Source organism: Melospiza georgiana, chromosome 1 (assembly GCF_028018845.1).
Source record: "Melospiza georgiana isolate bMelGeo1 chromosome 1, bMelGeo1.pri, whole genome shotgun sequence".
Classification (NCBI taxonomy): Eukaryota; Metazoa; Chordata; class Aves; order Passeriformes; family Passerellidae; genus Melospiza; species Melospiza georgiana.
This window is the reverse complement of record NC_080430.1, coordinates 117,316,270-117,336,338: the sequence shown is the minus strand read 5'-3', so window position 1 is coordinate 117,336,338 and position 20,069 is coordinate 117,316,270. Positions and strand designations below refer to the sequence as shown.

Sequence of the window (20,069 nt, the reverse complement as noted above, 5' to 3'; positions counted from 1 at the left end):
TTGAAGAAATCAGAATGTCAAGTCCAAGTGGCTTTACCCAGAAGATGAACTTATTAAACATAGCACCTTTCACCAATATAATCATCTCTCCCCTTGCTTCTCTTCCTTTAATCTTTGCATTTTAGGATATCACTTTTGGGATTTATTTGTGCCCAGAACATTGTCCAAAGCTGTTCCCCCTCCATACCCCTGTCCCAAGTGTGTTTTGACATCGAAAGCCATTTGGGCTCATGTTCCTTGTTCTTCCCTGCCCACACTGCAGCTGGAGGAGATGCAGTACTGGCACATTGTGCTCCTCTTTAGTATGAATGGGAAAAAGCTCAAACATTCATGTTCTTGGTTTTTTTCTTTCCCATAGCTCATATAACTGTGCCTGAAGAACTTAGGGCACACATTATATATATGCATAGAAAGAGAGAGTAATTATGCAATACCCTCAGAAGGCAAAAACTGGATGAAAAAGGAGCGAAATAAACCCTTCATTTCACAACAACAGCAATGAAGCATCACAAAGCAAGAAGAGAGATGTAGAGGGGAGAAATGTCGTTCTCCCTGTAATCCAGACAGCCAGGTGATCCTGGCAATGGAAACAGAGAGACTTGGTACAGAGGAAGGTAGTTTAAGTGGAGGGGAGAACTCGAAGCTAGGCTGAAGGCTTGTTTAACATGTATGACTATGTGGTAGCTGTCATCTGAACAAGCCACCTGAAGCTAATGCAGATACCAATCTGCATTTACAATCACTGTATGTGCACACCACTATATAAATATATTTTATTTCCAGTTATCCTCTTTGGTTTTCAAGCCCTTCTAGCTTTTTCTGCCATCTTGCACCCTCCTTTTTGTATTTCAGTGCTTTCTGTCTAGTAAGGAGATCAAATAAACATTCTCTACATTGGTGTCACCATGAGAAATTTTTTTGTCTGTTCAACTTGTTTATAGTATCTTTGTGACATAGTCCATGCAGGGTGTTTTTAATTTAAAGCACATTAAGAATGAATAAAAAAATACTATTATTGCAAGCTTTGCTACTTCATAATCGCTGTTATAAATGCTGATAAAGTTTGCTGCAATTTAAATGGGAGTATGAAAACAGGTTCCTGGCCATACATTGTGTGACTCTGGTATGATGCCACATTAATGGAAGGCAGAAGCCAGCCTTGCATCCCTTAAAACACCTTTACCTCTCTGGGCATTTGCTAAACTCTGTCATGCTCTTGCATCAGTTACAGTCAGCCAGTGCTTATGTAATTACATCCCTAACTTCTGTGAGTAAATTTTATTTAATAACAGCAGTTGGGTATTTTGTGCATATTGGTTGCTGAACATTACAACTTGTCTTACAAAGGGTCATTCTAAAGGGGGCTTCTAACTGGCCCTGCCATAGTGTTGCCTGTATGTTTTATTTATAATAATTTAAATAAAGAATATTACACAATCCTGAATTTATATTAGAACTAGTTCCCAGTTATATTTCTTTTCATATTACAATGCTGTCATATTCTTCGTTTGCTCTTACCCAAACTTCTCATGCAGTTACACTTTAATGTGAAAAGAAATGTTGTCAAGAGTAGTTATTATCACACACCAGAATATTGTATTAGCATTCACATTTAATAGATTAAAATGAAAGATTTTGAAATCTGGTCTTAATGATACTGAGCGATCTTGGAGACACATTGGGAAAGCTTTATATGAAATGTCATATGATATATATACATCATACATAGGTTCATAAAAGACAGTTCATTTAACTGCCTGCCTTTGTGTTTCTTCTGTTCTGTTGGGATGAATCATACACGGGTTAAGTGATGCTTGTGCAGTTTCTTTGCTTGAAATCAAGCACAGTGAGTGGCAGGAAAGCTTGGGGAATACAAGCTGAGATTGCCAACCTGAGAATGATGAGTACATTAAGACAATTTTGGAGGCACAGAGTATAACCTGGAAGGACACTCTGGTGGTTGAAGACATCTTTGAGCCATATCTGCTCATCTTTAGACTCACTCTGATCCGGATAGGTTGCCTGAACTGTTGTTGAATACAACACCTTACTTGTAAAGCTGAATTCCAGCTGGATATAGGTTGAATTAAAGGGTCCAGGTGGAGACTTGTTGAAAGATGCCACGCTGTAAAGCCTGCACGGTACAAAGCAGTCTATTAAAGGTGAAATGATTCAATATTCATTTCTGGGGTTTAGGAGCATATTTTGGAAGCTTCTAAACAGATGAGGAAAAAATATGAACAGAACTTTCCAGTTGATCCAATTGTTGACATTTTTTCCTCAGTTTATTGTTTTGATGTGGGATTGTCACATTTGGGCAAGGTGAGCATTGTATCTGTGCTGCATCAATTTTTCTGAATTTTTTGTTATTGAAGGCTTATGCACCCTTTTTTTTGGCTGAGGTGGGATGTGCAGGTCATATCTATTTCACACTGCTTTGGTAGTTGGGAAAGGGGATGATGAATAAACAAATCAGCATTGGAGTAAATATTTTGTTTTATTCTGATATACAAAGATCATATTTTCACTCTTTTATAAACATTTTAGTAAACATTGAGAATGTGAAGGAGGTATTTCCTGGCAATACCTGCTGGACAAAATGCATGTGTATATGCCTCATCCATTGAGTTTATGGGTGTTTTTCAGGCTCATGTCCAAAGTCCTAGGAACTGCCAAGTAGCCATGCACCACACTGCACTGGACTGAGGGCAGATAATAATTTAAGCAGCAGTAAATGTAGTACAAACACTAACATGGCAAGAGTGTTATTGTAAGCTGATGCATTGCAGTCCACAATCTGCATATATAAACACTACAAAAAATACACATCCCATCAAATCTTGCTGACCTATATAACCTATTACACAATATCTTGCACATACTTCTGACAAGAAGATGCTAAATATTGCAGTGACTAAATTCCATGCTTGAATATTGAAGACATTAAGTAACAAATCAGACAGCTGCTCCATATTTTTAGATGTTAACAGGTCACTCAGATTTTACAAACATTATTCATCAATTTATTTTTCAGAAAATTTGCCCTAACAAATTAATCTAAAATGTTGGAGAAGGTCATTCCTCATGTAAGCATCAATCCCTGTACATTTGTAATGTAAGGTCAAAAGGCCACAAAGTTTAAATTTACACATATTTTTTCTGTTTTGGTTTCTCTGAAACATGTTCATATAAAGCCCACAGACCATAGCAGAAATAAAAAAATATTTCAGAGCTCAATAGAGGGCCACAAAAAACAAACAGGAGATGCTGAGATCCAAGACCCTGTCATGCCAGGGGGACCACTAATAGCAAGGCACTGATTAGGTAGGCAGATAATCCAAGAACAACACACAGAATTATAAAAATTTCAGTATTCATGGAAAAATACCTTAGGGAAATTATTCAAAGAATGCAGATTTGGTGATTGTAAGCTTGGGAGTAAGGACAGATGACCAAACATTCAAAAGAGGGAATTATATTAAAGGCTAGTTTACTTCATAAAGATTCTTAAATCATAGTCTCATGCATTATGGAAGGCAAAATAAATTGAAATAATCCTTGACTGTATATAGCCACTAGGCAGAAAAGAAAAGAAATTTCTCCATATTCACTGCAACTAAACACCTGCAACACAGTATTTGAATTATAGCAAAGCTTGCAATGTATCACAACAAATATATGAAGATAACAAGGGAAATTCAAAAGAGGAGACTCAAGAAATGATGGTTTCCAGGGCCAATAGGACTCCCATAACCAGCAAGTGTAACTATCCTGTCCATGGGATTTCTTATAAATATGATATGGATCGCATCTGTTCCAAAAAAGATATCAAACCTCATTCTAAAATGTCTGAGAAATGATGAGTTTGCTGTTGACATAATGCTTAATTACCTCCTAAAGTAGGAACTTGTATCTTATTTCAGGGCTGAATTTCTGTAACTTCCATTTCTCAACACTAGATCTCGTTATACCACTGTCAGGAAGGCTGACATCTTGCTATCAGACATCTTTCCAGGGTGTAAGTACCAATCACAGTGATCAAGGCACCTTTCAGCCTTTCGTCTGACAAGCTGAATAAGTTGAGCTCCTGTAGGCCTAGCACTGAAGTGCTTGCTTTCCAACTACTGGCTGTGAAATCTCTGTTCAGAATTTCACCTGTTCATCTGAGTAGAAGAAACAATGCATTTTTTTCCAAACCAGATACTAATTTTTTTTCTCCAGAACTCTACTTTGCATGCTTGAGAAAGCTAAAAGAAATGTTGGTGCATGCCAACAAGAAACGAAAAAGGAACAAGCATCAATCTCTATATTATGATCTAATCTAACTATCTCTATTCTGTCAAAATTAGGAAATACTCTATTCCCTATGGCAGATCCTTTCCCTCCCATGAAACTAGGACTTCTGACAGATAGTCTGTGACTATTAAGTATCTCTGGCCAGGAAGGGCAGACCATCAGCTCTGTGCCAGGAGCTGGCACTTGTTCATGTTACTGCTGCTGTTACGAGCCTTGTAGCCTCTGGCAGAGAAAGAGGATGTACAGCTGGAAGCAGAAACCTTTCCAGCCACCTCAGCAAAAATTGGTCGAGCTATCTGCCAAAGACACAGTTTCACTTTGCCACCTTGGGCTAGTTGATTTTACTAGACCTTGCAGGTAGAATGTCCCCAGAAGCCAACACTGATAAGGAAATGTCCATGGGTTATTTCACTGGCAGCTTCTGTGGGAGCAGAGCAATCTCAGTAGTAGGGACTTCTTAAAAAAGCTGCTGTGTCATGCAAAACAATGGCTGATGTCCAAAATATGTCACTCTAAGATTCACACAAGGGGTAAGGTGCAAGTTATTTCAAACAGACCTTGTAACAGCTGGAAATTTGTGGTTCATGTCTGGAGATAGGAATTCCTGCTGTTGTTCATTTCTGCTTAAAAGGTTTGAAAAGATTTTCCCTAGCTCCTCAGCAGACACTGGGGCTGTCATTGCCCTGTTGGTACTGCCACTTGAGTGGGTGTGATGAGAGTTCTGTGGGGACATTTTCCAGACTATGTAAGAAATCAGTAGTTTTACACTTCTTTGTGCTGGTACAGGATGAGGCTTCAGATCTGACAGTTTTTCTCCATCTAGACCTTCAGATTTTAATCAACTCCTTTCTATGACATTTCCGTTACTTCTTAACTGCAGTTGAGAGGTGAAAAAAGAAATAAAAAGGAAAGGAGAAAAGGAAAGAAGATTTTTATATATTGTATATATTTCCAGGATTGGTATTTATCATTTACAGATGGTTATTTTTGCAGTTCTGATTATGAATGTTTACTTTATTCACACATCAAGCAAACTATCCTCTTACACCATACGGACAGGAGATATACTCTTTCATACATTCAGATGTCTGAAAGCTGTCTGGAAATGTATTTCCTACTTTCTGACATGGGAACATTTCAGTTGGAGGAGGTTTAATTTGTTTTGAAATCTCAACTCTTGTTCTGCTCAGAAGCTGAAGTTGGAATCCATTAAGATGCATTTTAGTGCAGATTCTATTCTCATCTTTCTTTTCTCAGTAAGTGTGCAATTCACTTAGTACTTCATTGCAACCAACAGCAATATGTATACATGGTGCACAAAATGAGGCATTTTGTTTTAAAACAGATTGCAGATGAAAGGAAACCATTCATTTCTTCCTTGCTAGCTGTAATTACTAGAGCGCTAATTACTCCAAATCACTGACATCCAGGGTCAATAAGGATGACAACAGGAACATCAAAGACAAGATGCACACATGCAATTACAAGTCTCTAAAACCAGGCTGTAATATTATTTTATAGCAACTGTTTTTTTCAGTCAATGCTAAAAAATCGAGTTTGCTGAATGTTTACTATTATTTCCTTTGCAGTTTGACGGTGAGAACATGTATATGAGTATGACAGAACCAAGCCAGGACTACGTGCCAGCCAGCCAGGTGGGTTAATTAATCTTCTCTGCCTTGTTTCAAATTATAATTAAAAAAATTCAAAGAGTTGCATTGCAAATGAGTGGCACTATCAGTAACTGCTGCAATCAGGAATAATCATAATTTATAAACAAAGCATTTAAGCCTTGTTTCCAGTTAATGAGATAGAGCTGATAAAACACCAGAGTTGGCGTTTGTTGAAAGATACTACCTTGTTTCCTCTCCAGAATGCAAGCAGCTGTTTTGCCAGCATGATCTTTCCTAAACAGTTGTTTTACCTTCAGGAAATAAAGTCTTTACAGGTGCAGGTTATTTGTTTATCTGACTGCAGACAAGTTAATCATTATAAGCTATACATGTCACAAATATCTTTAATTATCACTCATAGAACAGTTGAAGAATTGCATTTTTAGCTCTAATCCTGTGTCAGAGGAATGTTGCTATTATTACACAATTAGCAGTGGGGTTAAGGCGATGACTTAACCTTCTGTAGCCTACAGGCCAAAAGGCTTAACATGATGTGCATTCTTTAAAGGTATTTTTGAGCCCTTTTCCTTTTGGAGAACCATACAAACTAAATTTTGATACTGGATGTGTATTAAAATATCTTCCACCTTTCCACTTGACCTCAAAGATCCTATAGATTTTAAGAGTTACAATTGTAATTACTCCTTGAAAAGCAAAGGTAGTTTTGAAAGTTTTGGGTTGTCTACCTGTTGCTACATCTATATGTAGGGGGGAATTTTTCACTTCATGTGTTTCAGTTTAACTTTGCACCAGTAAGTGGTGGGAATAGTGCTGCAGATCAGTTAGATTGTGTCAAAAATTGCCCTGAATAACCAAACTTGTGGTCTGTGTCATGCCATATTTCAGGCCAGTGGTGTCTGGTCTGACAAAACCAGGAGGCTTACATGCAAAACTCTCATTAGGTGGGAAGTTTGAATGAATCGTAATTATGTTCAGATAATCTGGATGGAATTTAGGAATCAACAGCTTTGGGAAGTGTGCATTCAAAACTAAAGGTCTTCATGAAGTGGTGCTCTTCAGGTACACAGGTTCTTGGGGGGCAGGGAAGCAGGAGGGTTATGTTAGATGAGTACATGGTTCAGTCAAAAAGACCATTTTTAAAGTGTGCCACCATGTTGCTTCTCAGCTTTCTGTTGAAGTCATTCTGAAATACCTTTAGAGACCAATAGTACTTTGCATTTAGGAGTTGTGCATGATTGAACTTATTCAGCTAAGAACCCTCCAAGATCCAGAGGTAGTTTAGAATAGAACTGTTTGATTAAAAAATGAAAAATTATATTATTAATTTTTCTCTAACCATTAATCCAAAAACTGTACTGACAAGTTTTAGTATTACTATTAGATTAAAGCAGCCTAGTATCATCTCATTCTTGCCTTAAGGGTTTTGAAGTGCAAGGGCTAATTGAATTTGTTTGAAACAGTAGAAATACAAACTCTGTGAATGATTGCTGTTATCAGGCAGCTGCTACCTTTCAGAGAATCATTATGTCTGTCTTAAATAGTTTTGAATAAAGAATTGCAAGTCCACATTATACATCAGAATTATTTTTCTTCTGTTGATATTTTTGTACTGTGTATGCATGTAGTTTAAATAATTTAAATGGCATATTGAAAAATTAAGAGTATAAGTTTTAATCTTTTATGTGGTTTCTACATGTGCTAACAAGGCCCAGATTCTCAGAGATATTTATGTATCTAACACTCACTGGTTGAAGTGAAAGTAAGGTTCTTAAAGTACCTTTAAAGAGGCAGCCAGGCCTAGGTATTTTAAATGCAAATTACTTTGTCTTCAAGGAAAAAAAAATCTATCTAATGTGACATTTCCAAATTCAAAGATATCAAAAAACTCTGAATTCTTACTGAGGGCTGGAATCAAGAAAAGGCTTACAGGCTTAAAATCTGACCATGGCAAAACTGAACTCTGGGATGTCTGGCTCCCAGGTGGAGTTCAAAACCCAAAGGCAACTTCTGTCTTTTGCTGGGGGGAACCCATGTGGCAAGAAGCAGCTCAATTGCCAGGCAGAGTGTTTTAAGTTGTTACCGAGCGTGCACCAGTCAAACAGCCTTCTGTGCCTGGTTGAGAGTAGCTATCAGCCTTGGGCTGTCACAACCTCCTTTCCCTTTCGTGGATTTTCTCCTGGTGCTCACACTGTGGCAGTGGTTTTGAGTGAATATACAGAATCATAGAATGGGCTGGGTTGGAATGGACCTTAAGGATCATCCAGTTCCTTCCACCAGGTCATGGGCAGGGAACCTTCCGCTAGTCCTGGTTACTCAGAGCCCCACTCAGCCTGGCCTTGAAAACTTCCAAATATGGGAACTCCACAGCCTCTCTGGGCAACCTGTGCCAGTGCCTCACCCCCCTTGTAGCAAAGAGCTTCTTTCTAATGTCTAATCTAAGCCTATCTTCCTGCAGCTTGAGGCCATTCCTCCCTGACCTACCACTGCAGGCCGTGGTGAAAAGTTCCTCTCCAGCTTGCTTGCTGGCTCCCTTTAGGTACTGGAAAGCTCTCTAAGATCTCCCTGGAGCCTTCTCTTTTCCAAGCTGAACAACCCCAGCATTTTTAGCCTGCCTTCTTGCCTTCACAGAAGAGGTGTTCCAGCTCTGTGTGGGCTGGAGCATATGTGAAAGGCTGTAATAATAACAGTATTTGAAAAAAAAAAAAAAAAAAAAAAAAAAAAGAGAGACAAAACAACTTCTCTGAGAACAGGAATATGGGGTGTGATGGAAACCTGTCTCTCATGTTTCATCAAGAACTTACGACTGTGAGAGGAGCCTTCCCAAACCTGTTCCTGACATAGACAGCTGCTAGTCGTTCCTCAAAGGAGCAAAACAACTCTTCATTGGCAGTGTCTGTGAGGTCTTCACTGACTGTAATGGGGTGTGTTCCTTTCTTAGGCATAAGCGTTTGGTGGTCAGCCAAAACTCGTGAACTGACTACCATTTTAAAATCCAGTCTGGTGGTTAAAACTGAAAAAAATACAGTATTTCCTGCTCTGAAAACAAAGCATGAAAGACTGTGTAACTTACAGGGCTAGGGAGAGGAACAGTAAAGGATGCAATTATATTTTCTGACCATAGCTTTAGGACTGTTTGTTCATTTTCCTGTCACTGTTAGTGGATGTAAAACACATAATGCCATAAAAAGAGAGGAGGAAATGTTCTCTCTCAGATGACAGCATAGTTACTCTAATCATAATTTTGTCCTATGTCTATTTTGCACCTGTGCTCATGAGTCTTGCCATTGCATGACCTCAGCGTGAGGAATGCAGGCTCTTTCCCACCCTTAATAACCTGGCTCTTCTCTCACAAGATCAGAGATAGGGGTTGAATGCTGTCATAATGAGAAGTGAGTAAATTACTCTGCTTTTCTTGATGCATTCACATCTGCTAACTAAAATATGAATCCCACATGTAAGGACATACATAGTCCTATCAGAAACTTTTATTGAAGCTCTGGTCATGCTGAGTCAGACATGAGCATCATTTTTTAATTTCAGAGTCTGGCATAACTTATTTGGGAAGTGGGCTGGCAGATTGAGTCATGGTCTGTAACACCAAGGGATTTCCACTTGCCTGTCCTCGGGATTAGGTGGCCATAGGGGCAGACCTGCTACAGTCACAGAATCACAGAATCACAGAATTTCAAGACTGGAAGAGACCTATAAGATCATCTAGTCCAGCCGATGTTCTAACTGTTCAACTAGATCATGGCAGCAAGTGCCACATCCAGTCTTTTTTTGAATTCTTCAACTCTACCACCTCACTGGGTAAATGATTCCAGTATCTGACCACTCTTTCTGTGAAGTATTTCCTTCTTACTTCTAACTTACATCTGGCTTGACGCAACTTGAGACTGTGTCCTCTTGTTCTATCCGTTGTCGCCCGGAGAAAGAGGCCGACCCCCAGCTCACTACAGCCACCCTTCAGGAAGTTGTAGAGAGTGATGAGGTCACCCCTTAGTCTCCTTTTCTCCAGGCTGAACAACCCCAGCTCCCTCAGTCGCTCTTCATATGGCTTGTGCTCCAAGCCCCTTATTAGTTGCGTTGCCCTCCTCTGGACACGCTCAAGTAACTCGACGTCCCTCCTAAAGTGTGGGGCCCAGAACTGGATACAATACTCCAAGTGAGGCCTCACCAGTGCCGAGTACAGGGGAAGAATGACCTCTCTGTTCCTGCTGGCCACTCCATTTCTGATACTGGCCAGGATGGCATTGGCCCTCTTGGCTACCTGGGCACACTGCTGGCTCATATTCAATCGACTGTCAACCAGTCCAGATACATGCTGACAAGCACCTCGCTTCTTCTGTTTGCTCCAAAGTGTTCCTATCCAGAAAAACATCACCTTATATTATTTTACAGGTTTTAATCAATTTATCCCCCTTAGGCTAACATAAATAAAAGCTCAGGCATTAGACAGGAAAAAATATAGTTTTGTTCCTTTTGCTGTATAACATCAAACATCTGCATAGTTTGGTAATCCAAGACAAGTTGCCTCACAGCATCCCTCAACAATAATTATCATTTCTGTTCAATTTTCAAATCAGTACATGCTTTGGGACTTACAGACCAAGTTGCTAAGTAGCAACATATGGCTCACTACTGTTCCTGTGATGTTGCTGCAAGCAAATAGCATAATTCTATACTTGAAATGATTTTAACAGAAAGCCAGTGCTGGAACTGAGCCAGAAGAGTAAGTATACAGTAAAAATTAATGATATTCTTTTAAAGCATCCCAAAAGGCTGTTTGGCAATGTTGTCTCTGTGTACATTTTATATATATGTGTAAGTACTGCATTTTTGGTTACAATATATGTGATACAGGACTCTACACTGAAGGCATCTCCTAAATTAGTTATGCCAGCCATATTAACAAACATACACAGTAAAACTGTGACATTTTCACTACTAATTGCACTTGGATCTGAAATAATTTATCATTTTGAACTAAAACTACGCCAACTGATCTGCATTTGAGATTCCCACCAATTATTGTTTTCTCCCCATACCTATAATTGAAACCTTGGACATGAATTACTCTTTATGTTATTCCTCCTCCTGTAATTTGTGGGCCCCACAGAGCACAGTATAAAATTATATTGCTTATTTTACATTTCTTCCTAGTCACAATATGGAATGTAATTCAGGACTCTTGCACAAAGCTTTAACACATTTTTAGCCTTCCTGAGGCCTGATAAATGTTAAGGTTAATGAGTGCCACTGCCAAATTCCCTGCAAAGTCCAAAGGGAAGGGATGAGAACAGCCCTGGAGCTGATGATTTGGCCAGTACCCCTGTTGTCCCACTGGGAAGAAAAGATCTGAGGCAGAGGAAGGAATACTGATTGCTCAGAGGTGGTATTTTCCTGTTTCCCAGAGCTATGCCAGGGAGATCTATCTGAAATATATCTGCATGCTCTTTGATAGAGGGGGCATCATGGGTATCAAAACTGTTTTGTCCTATACATCTACAGGGTGAAATAGGATGGATTGACATCCAAAAGAGAGATTTTTCATATTAATGTTGCCTTATGCTCATGGCCCTACACATAGCCCTCTTGTATTTTTTACATTTTTATACCATAATTTCTTAGATTATTCATGACATAACTATGGCTCATGTGAAGTAGGGATGGATAAATGCTACCTAATAGTTTCCCTCTCTTGCTCTGTGTTGCTCCTTCCCTGTAGGTAGGCTAGAATTCCAGGGTACTGCCAGAAGACACAGCTCTTCAGTCTTGTTGCCTGCAAGTCTCCATCAGCAGAGCAAGGCAGGAGTTGGCTGCCTTGAAAAGGATTCAGAAAAAGCAGCATTCTCACACGGAGAATCATTTCATGGTCCAATGTAGTCCCATGGGTACACACTACCCTGTCCTGAAGTCTAGCACAATCCTGCCCAAAAGTTGGAAAGCTTTTGCTTTGGAAAAGCTCATTATTTGAGAGTGAAAAGGCAAAGCTACCTGGGCAGCCCACTGGCTGGCTGCAGTCCAGGGCTGTTTTGGACCATGTTCCACCTCCCTCTTCCTGATCCACCATCTTTTTATTTCAAAAATAGGTTATCAACAGAAGAGAGTCTACTTCTTGGTCCTCCATTTCTCTGAAGTGATCTCTAAATGTCACATTAAAACAAAAAAAGGACATAGCTTAAAATGGCCTCAGGGAAAAAAAAATACCAGGCAAGCCTTTCAGATCCTGAATGAGCAGCTACAGGTAGATATAATTTTACCCTGCCTTTCACTTTTGAGTAAAACATAGTTTTTTAATATTATCTTAACATCCGGCAGAATCTAGAAAGAACAGAGTTCCTGATAAAAATACACCAACAGTTGCATTAACAAGGCTATGTAAGGCTAAATATGAATATAGATATTCATATTTAGAATCATAGAATGGTTTGAATTGGAAGGCATCTTTGAAGATCATTTAGTCCAGTTCCCTGCCATGAGCAGTTACATCTTTCACTAAATCAGATTGCTCCAAGTCTCATCCAGCATGACCTTGAAAACTTCCAGTGATGGGGCACACACAAATTCTCTGCACAATCTCTTACAGTGTCACATCACCCTCACAGTAAAGAATTTTTTCCTGTGTCCAGTCTAAATCTGTCCTCTCTGTTTAAAACTGTTGCTGTTTGTCCTGACACTACAGGGTTTGGTATAGGGTCTTTCTGCATCTTTCTTAAGCCCCATTATGTAGTGAAAGGTGTTATCAGGTCTCCTTAGAATGTCCTGCAGGCTGAGCAACCCCAGCTCAGCCTTTCATCATAGGAGAAGTGCTTCAGCCCTTGGATCTCTGTGGTCTTCTCCAGACCCAAACTGACAAGTTCATGTTTTCCTGTGCTGCCGACCCCAAAGCTGGATGCAGAACACCAGGTGGCATCTCCCAAAAGCAGAGCAGGCAGAATCCCCTCCCTCATCCTGCTGGCCATGCTGCTTTTGATGCAGCCCAGAACAAGGTTGGCTTTCTGGACTGCAAGCACATTGCCGCCTTATGTCCAACTTGTCATCCCTCAGTGTCCCCAAACCCTTCTCCACAGGGCTGTGTTGCATTATGTATGAATGTCTTTAGCTTTAATGCAAAGCGTATGAACATGTACTGTGTACATATTTAAGGATATTTTTTTTGTAATGAAATGCCTCAACTTTTATAAAAATATAAGGCAGAATTAGGGCCTATTGGCTGAAATTTAGGAGCTTTAACAAATTTCACTTTAAAGATGTAACTCAGGTGAAATACCTTTACCCTTATTTACTGAAATTAATTTTAGTCAGTTACGTTCAGTAGGTGTGGAACTTGTACTCTGACCAGAAGAAGAAATGTATACAACCTACTTATCCCTGAAAAATGAGTTACTTAAGCATGCCTTAACTTAATGCATCTTTCATTTAATGCCTATTCTATAGCACATGCTATAAAAACACTAAAGAGGGCAAAATCTAGTCCCTAAGGATCCTAAGCAAACATCCCCATAATTACAGTTGTGTAAACAAAAGTGTCCCTCTCCAGCCTTCAAAAATCATTAACGTGGATCTGTAAAATTGATATCATATCAGAAACCTCAGCAAGTATAACAAATTTTTCAGCATTCTATTTATCTTCTGGCTGTAAAATCTTGCACTTATATTTTCTTTGCAGCCATGTGGGCAGAAAACTTTTTAATGAAACACGTTTGGAGGGTAATTGCATAGCTACAGAATTTTGGGATTTAGAAGTAAATGTCAGATACTTCTAGAGTAATGCTAAAATTGTGAACTTGGCCCTGCTGAATGTACAGTGATTCTGTGCATCAAATAAAAGTATTCTTCTCAAGAGTTGCACATGAGAGGGAACTGAAGTAAACATTGCATCTTGTCTTAGTTGTGGCATCAGGATGACAGCAACTTCAGTGATAGGCCCACAATAAATCAATAAAGTAAAAACAACGAAAGCTATTATTTTACCATGAAAAAGGTAAACAGAAAATCAATCATCAAATGATGAATTCTCTGTCCAAGAGCCAGAGGTATTTTTTCACAAATCACAAGAGAAAAAGCACTGTCTTTTGCTGTGCATGTCATGAGACAACTTTCTGTTTAATGAGCAGCCAGTATAAAATATCCTTCAAAATGTTTCCCTCTGCTCCTCCAAGTACAACTTTTTTAGCATGTGAAAACAGATTACAGACATCATATATTTTAGTTGTGTAGTTTCCTTTCCAGGAAACGCTACAGGTCAGCAGCGTGGATGAATTATGGGATGTAACCATGGGAAATGTTAAAGGCAGTATTTTTCATCTGAGCTTCACATAAAATGAACCTTTTTCGGTCCATAAAACATCTGGAAGAATTACATGAATTTGAACTACAAATTAGACCAATTACTATTATACTGTCCCTTTTGGCAAAGGCTGCCACAGTGGAGTCAGTTTGACCTGCTGACCCCTGACCGAATAAACCGATAAGATGCCAGTCTTTGATTAATCTAGTTAGTTTTACAAAATCTGGCATCTCAACAAGCCCTAACTAGTTACTCAAACCAGTCTTCAATGTAACATTCAAATGATCACTCCGTGGAGTCCCAGAGGTATTCATTACAGACAAAATTGCTCTTGTTGCCTCACATACAAGCTGAGTTTTCAATGGGAAATGAAAGGCTGCCTGGAAAAATAGGCCACCTAATTAAGTTAAACTACTCTAGCATTTGGCTTGACATCTTCATTACTCAAAATTAAAAAGATGCTTCACTTGAGCACGCAAGTTACTATTGTTTATGTTGTTTTCCTCTTAAATTGGCTTCTTACATGGAAGTCTGTTTTTCAGAATTATGTCTTGTAATAGCTTGCATATTTCTTGCAGTTTATAAAAATGTCTTAATAGGTACTATGCTGCTGATAGTTTGTATGGCACCAGTAGGATTGAACTTATTACTGGGGTCCCAGCAGTCCCAAGCTTACGTGACACTTTATTAAGAGAGGGCCAGATCCTGCCACTTTTACTTGCTTAAATGATCTGTACTGGTTCATATACCGAGCACTTCCTTGGCCTTTTTATTGATAAGCGCTGGGTCCGAAATCCAGGTGTGAAAGCCAGGGGGACCACTGGTAGGAATTGGGAGCTTTGATCTGCCTCATCTTTCAGCTTTTCCTGTGATTGGCACAGGACTAAACAAAAGTTACATCATAATCACAAAGAATAGCCATGCCTCTGTTTTGATCCTCCTTTTCTCAAGTGGTGACATTTTACATTAAATCAGATTTTTTTTCTGGCTGTTTCATCAGTCATTCAGGAGAAGTGTAGCACAGGTAGGACCCATTCTCCTTTTGAATAGTGAGAAGCAAGCCATTGTTTCTGAGCTTTTCTAAGGAAAGAAAAGAGAAAGTAGGAGAAAAAAATCATGAACAAAAAATAAAAGGATCCTTTGTCCTTCATCATTGTGTGCCCTGAGTACAATATTGTTTCATCTTTTGGTGTCTGTCTCAGAAGGGATATGGAAATTTAGACAGAATATATGCCCCCTAAACAAATATACTTAAATGTAAATCTGTACTACTGCTATTTTAAGAGTGTTTAAAAATGTAAACATGTGAAGAGCGCAGTCTTGATTGCTGGTTTAGAGTCTATGCTATGATGCTAATGAGGCTTCTGACAGGTTAAATGTGGTGTATCATCTATATTTTCAGGCAGCACAATTTCTGAAGATGTGACTTCTATTTTTTTTTTCAGTTCAATTCTGCTTATTAAATATGTATATTGCTAGTTTTATTACCCAGAGCTTTGTACTGAGCATAATTTAGGTATGTTTTGCAGAGAGAATCTCTAAAAAGTTTTTATATCCAATATGCTTTTTATCTCTAGTTGACAAAGAATATTTAGTGCACGTAGTAACTGATTTATGGAAGTATGTCTTGTAGTGCTGAGTTAAGATTATACCATACATGATGCTGCCTGTATTGTAGTACAGACCAAAGTTTTCAAATAGGACCGTTACCTTAAAAATTTTAGCTTTCATTAAAATGCAGTAGAAGTAATAGTAGTAGTAGTAGTAGAAGTATAGTAGTAATAGAATTAATAAGAACAAAAATAATAACAAGAATAATATTGATAGTAGTGGTAGTGTAGCAGTTGTAGTAGTAGTAGACATTGTGGGAGAGAAAATACCTTTCTTTTCAGGAGAGAGGGGTGACAAGGGTGTTGGACAGTGACCGCGCTTGGATCCCCACTGGGGACATGCTAAGGAAGGTGAAAGATTGTCACAGGTTAGAGGGACAAGACTCCACTTTGGGTGCTAAGGATGCTCCATTTGTGCCTAAAGCTCTTGTATATTCTTGAGGAACTGCTTTGGTCAGTTGGTCAGTAGTTCATAAAAGACTTGTTCTTTTCTTTAAATTTTATTCAAAAGTTCTAAATAGCAAAAAGTGCACCGCTGTGTTCTTATCTGAAGGGAAGTTTACCTGCTCCAATAACACTATTGGTGTTTGCAAGCCCCAGATCCTTTAGCCTCTTATAATATTTGTGCTCCTCCTTATTGTCATCTTTAAACTGTGTTTCAATTTAAAGCCTCCATTGAAAACATATTTCCCAACAAACTGCTACACTAGAGGCATACAATTAATGAAATTAATGAAAAGACTCAAGAGTGAAATCTTAAAAACAGTTTGTTGTTTTACATAGTTCTGTACACCTTGAAAATTATGATTGTTTAAAATTAATAATATAATTGTCAGCACATTCTCTTTCTTGAAAACAGAATTCATCTGGTACAGGAAAATTAATGTTTTGCCTGGGGCTTTGGCCTTTAACTAATGCAAATTAGAGAAATTGATTAACACAATACAAAAAAGTTATACCTTCCCCTGTAATACATTTTTGATAGCTGTGGCTTGATAAATTAGTATATTGTGTGTTTTTAAATGAATATGATTTATTGCTGTTGTCTACCATATGAAGAAACACAAAAAAAATTGTTTTCAGGATCATTGACTTGAACATATCAATGGCACTGTTGGACAATTCTTGCTGAGTGTTAAGATGATTTATGTAACAGACCGAAGGTTTCCACAGTAATGCATTATAGTCTCAAGCTATCAAGCCTTGTTCATGCAGAGACAAAAGCAGCTAAAAAACACTTGCTTCTGAAGGTCTTCCATTTAGAAATTAGAGATAAGGTTGGTCCTATTAAAACTCCTGGAAGTATCCACTGTTAAATATATTATCCTAACTCAAATTTGTATAAGGTACGTGGCTGTTTTTCCCCTTCTAATGAGCTCATTGTTTTTACATTACTCTCGATTCATAAGTATTTCAGTTATGTAACAACGTGTTCAATAATAGAAGAGGAGACAGCCTGAAGCATGTATCTTTTAAAAACTGGCATCTTTCCACAGTTCAGACGCAGAAGCCTTGGTGCAAACGAAAAATTAAGACACGCTCTACATAGTTGGCAGAACCATTCATATCATTTAAATTAAATATCTATAGGCAAATTCCCAATTTTTAAGGAACTGTTGCTAATATGAGATTCTGTTGAGTAAATGCATGATGACTGATGCAACCACTGAGCAGACTTGCTTAGGGAATGTTGTCTTCTGGGCTGTCATATATGAACATTACCGCTCTTTCCAGAGGGATTTACACTGGATGTTTGAAAGCTTGCCGCTTCCTGTGGTCAGTCTGTTTGAGCCTCCTCCTTTGATTTGCCTTCTTTGATCACTTCTTAAAGTTCTATTGAAATTATTTTGAAACATAAGTCAGTTTTGCTGGCCAATATGCAGTTTTCACTGTAGAGTACTTAAGGAAAGGGGCTGTATTTGTATCTCCTGCCAGCATTTCCCTTTTTTTCCTAATGAGTAACCTCAAAAGTAAATACTAGATTTTTTTTTTGTATCTGTGTTATCAGCACAGCTGGATGCATAGCCATAATTTGAGTTATGTGTTGCCAAAGTAAAGAACTGATTCCTGACATACGCTTCCTCTCAGTGTCCCAGTTTTTCCCCTCCTTCCATAGCTTGTTGCTGGATTTGACCAGGCTAATTGGCTTAAAAAGTAAATTTAACAGGACCAATGGGGTCTTTTTCAGAAACAAAAGCTTGGGTTTGTGTTGGACAGTGAGTCAGGTTTCAGTGTTCATATCATTTTTATTCTGGCAAGCTTTTCTCATAAAATGATATGCCAAGGTAGCATATAGATAAGGCTCCTCATCTCACAGTGGGCATATCAATCATCTGTTTTATGGAGTTTACATAATTTCAAGCAGAAATGTCACAAATATTTAGCCAGAAACATAAAATATAGTCCTCTAAATTTGGGAAGACATTCTTAATTCAAAAATCATCCTTAACATTGTTAGAAGGTAGCTCAAATGTAAGGATAATCAGTTCTGAGGTTCCCACTGTGTAGATTCCATCTGAACTAGACTGAAATCTGTTTATAATAAAATGCTCTTTAAAATAAAGAAAAATTTAAGCCTGTATCTGTTAAGTGCTGTGCAGTTGGTTTAATGGTGTTAATTTGCAGAGGGTTTTCTCTCTGGAATGCAATAAAGGCCTAGGAAACTCCCCTAAACTGAAGAGCTGATTAACACCTCTTTCTCTACTGTAGTCATGAAAGTGAAACCACCGGCAAAGTTCCTAGTGGAAAAGTGGTAAAGAAAATAAAGAATTTCTGCTACTTTTGTTTGCTTGTTTGTTTGGGAGTTTTGGGTTTTTTTTTTTTCTGCTATTCAAAAGTGAAAAGGTGATCTTGCTGAGGTTTCTGTGACTGGTAGAATAAAAAGGAGCTATTCCACGTCTCTCTGAACAGAGCAAGTCCTGCTGATAGGAAAACCAGCCATGAAGGAAAAAGCCTTGGAGTGGAAGGGAAAGACCCTAACTTTCCCCATCCCCAAGAAAAACCTAGCAGAAGTGAAAGTACAGGCCACACTTTATTATGAATACATAGGAGCTATACTTATGACTTGTGGTTGGGTACAGGGGGTACAGCCTTCCCTGATGCTCTGGATGCTAGATAACTGCTTTAATTAGAAATTTCAGATAAACAGCTTGTGTTGTAAGAAATGGTGCTCTAAGGAGGCCCAGAGGCTGAGGCAGGATGATAGCTGGTCTGGGAGTGGGAGTTCTTGCTGCAGGGTTAAGCTTGAGACTGCCTTTTTGGTAAATTTCCCTAAAGTTTCTCTTTACAGAAGAAGGTGACAATACAACATTCCAGGAGAGCCCATTGCCAGCAGTGGATCAGTTGCATCAAGGGGACCCCAGATGGTTACTAAAATAGGTTTTCCAATGGCAAGGAGAGAGGTGGCAGGAAAGTAGGAGTGAGTGTTTGAAGCTTGTAGCTGCTATTCACAGGACAAGCACATGTCCCATTCCTCGTGCCTTTCCTCCAGGCACAGTTGCAACAGCCTTGTTCCTGGGATATATTGGGTTTGCTGCAGATATATCTAGGAATTTTGGGGTTCATATGCCAGTGTGCTAAGTCATTACAAGCATCTGAACCAAGCTCCTGGACGAGACAAATGAATACCAGCAAATCACTGTTGAAGTAACTTCCCTGAGGAAGTTATGTCTATATGCATTACATGCACACAATACTGAGCATGGAAATATCAAATTGCCTGAAAATGTAAGGTCAGTAGGGTGCTCTGCAAATGCTTTTGAATTTCTGTCCATAGCATTACCATAAACTTCGATTCTGCCTAGCTTTACTGAAATAGTACTATAGCTTGTCTTAAGAAAAAAATTAAAAATAGAGAAAATAGGAGATACTTAATTTGAATTATATATTATTTGGTGTGTCATTACAGCTTTTGCTATTCTAATCCTACTTTTAAGTGTAGTGAATAGTGATATTGTAGGTGATGTGGGATCAAATACACTCTTAAATGGTTCACAAGCAGAAACCATTGTGTGGTTTTTTTGGTAATTAATCATTTATTTAAAATTCTTAACCCATATAATATATATAACATTATTATATACCTGTACATGACACACCTTGGATTGTGGAGCTGCTAGTGCTTTATACTTCCTTCTTAATAAGCAAAATCAGTGTCCTACTGGCAGTTAATTGATTCCACCATTTTTGAAGTATTACTGGTTAAAGAAACATTTGAAACACAAAAAATCAAAAGTA

General features: G+C 38.5%; 1 protein-coding gene across 4 annotated transcripts in view; it reads left to right on the top strand.

Annotated features, from left to right (window-relative positions):
• Positions 1-20,069, top strand: part of TOX (thymocyte selection associated high mobility group box) — a 217,579-nt gene that overhangs the window by 108,155 nt on the left and 89,355 nt on the right. For 3 of the 4 annotated variants that reach the window (XM_058036806.1, XM_058036825.1, XM_058036798.1), the window contains exon 2: positions 5,886-5,951. In XM_058036806.1, coding sequence (XP_057892789.1) covers positions 5,886-5,951 — 66 coding nt within the window. Of the gene's footprint in view, positions 1-5,471; positions 5,553-5,885; positions 5,952-20,069 lie in introns of those variants that run through there. The other variant, XM_058036815.1, reaches the window with a different exon arrangement.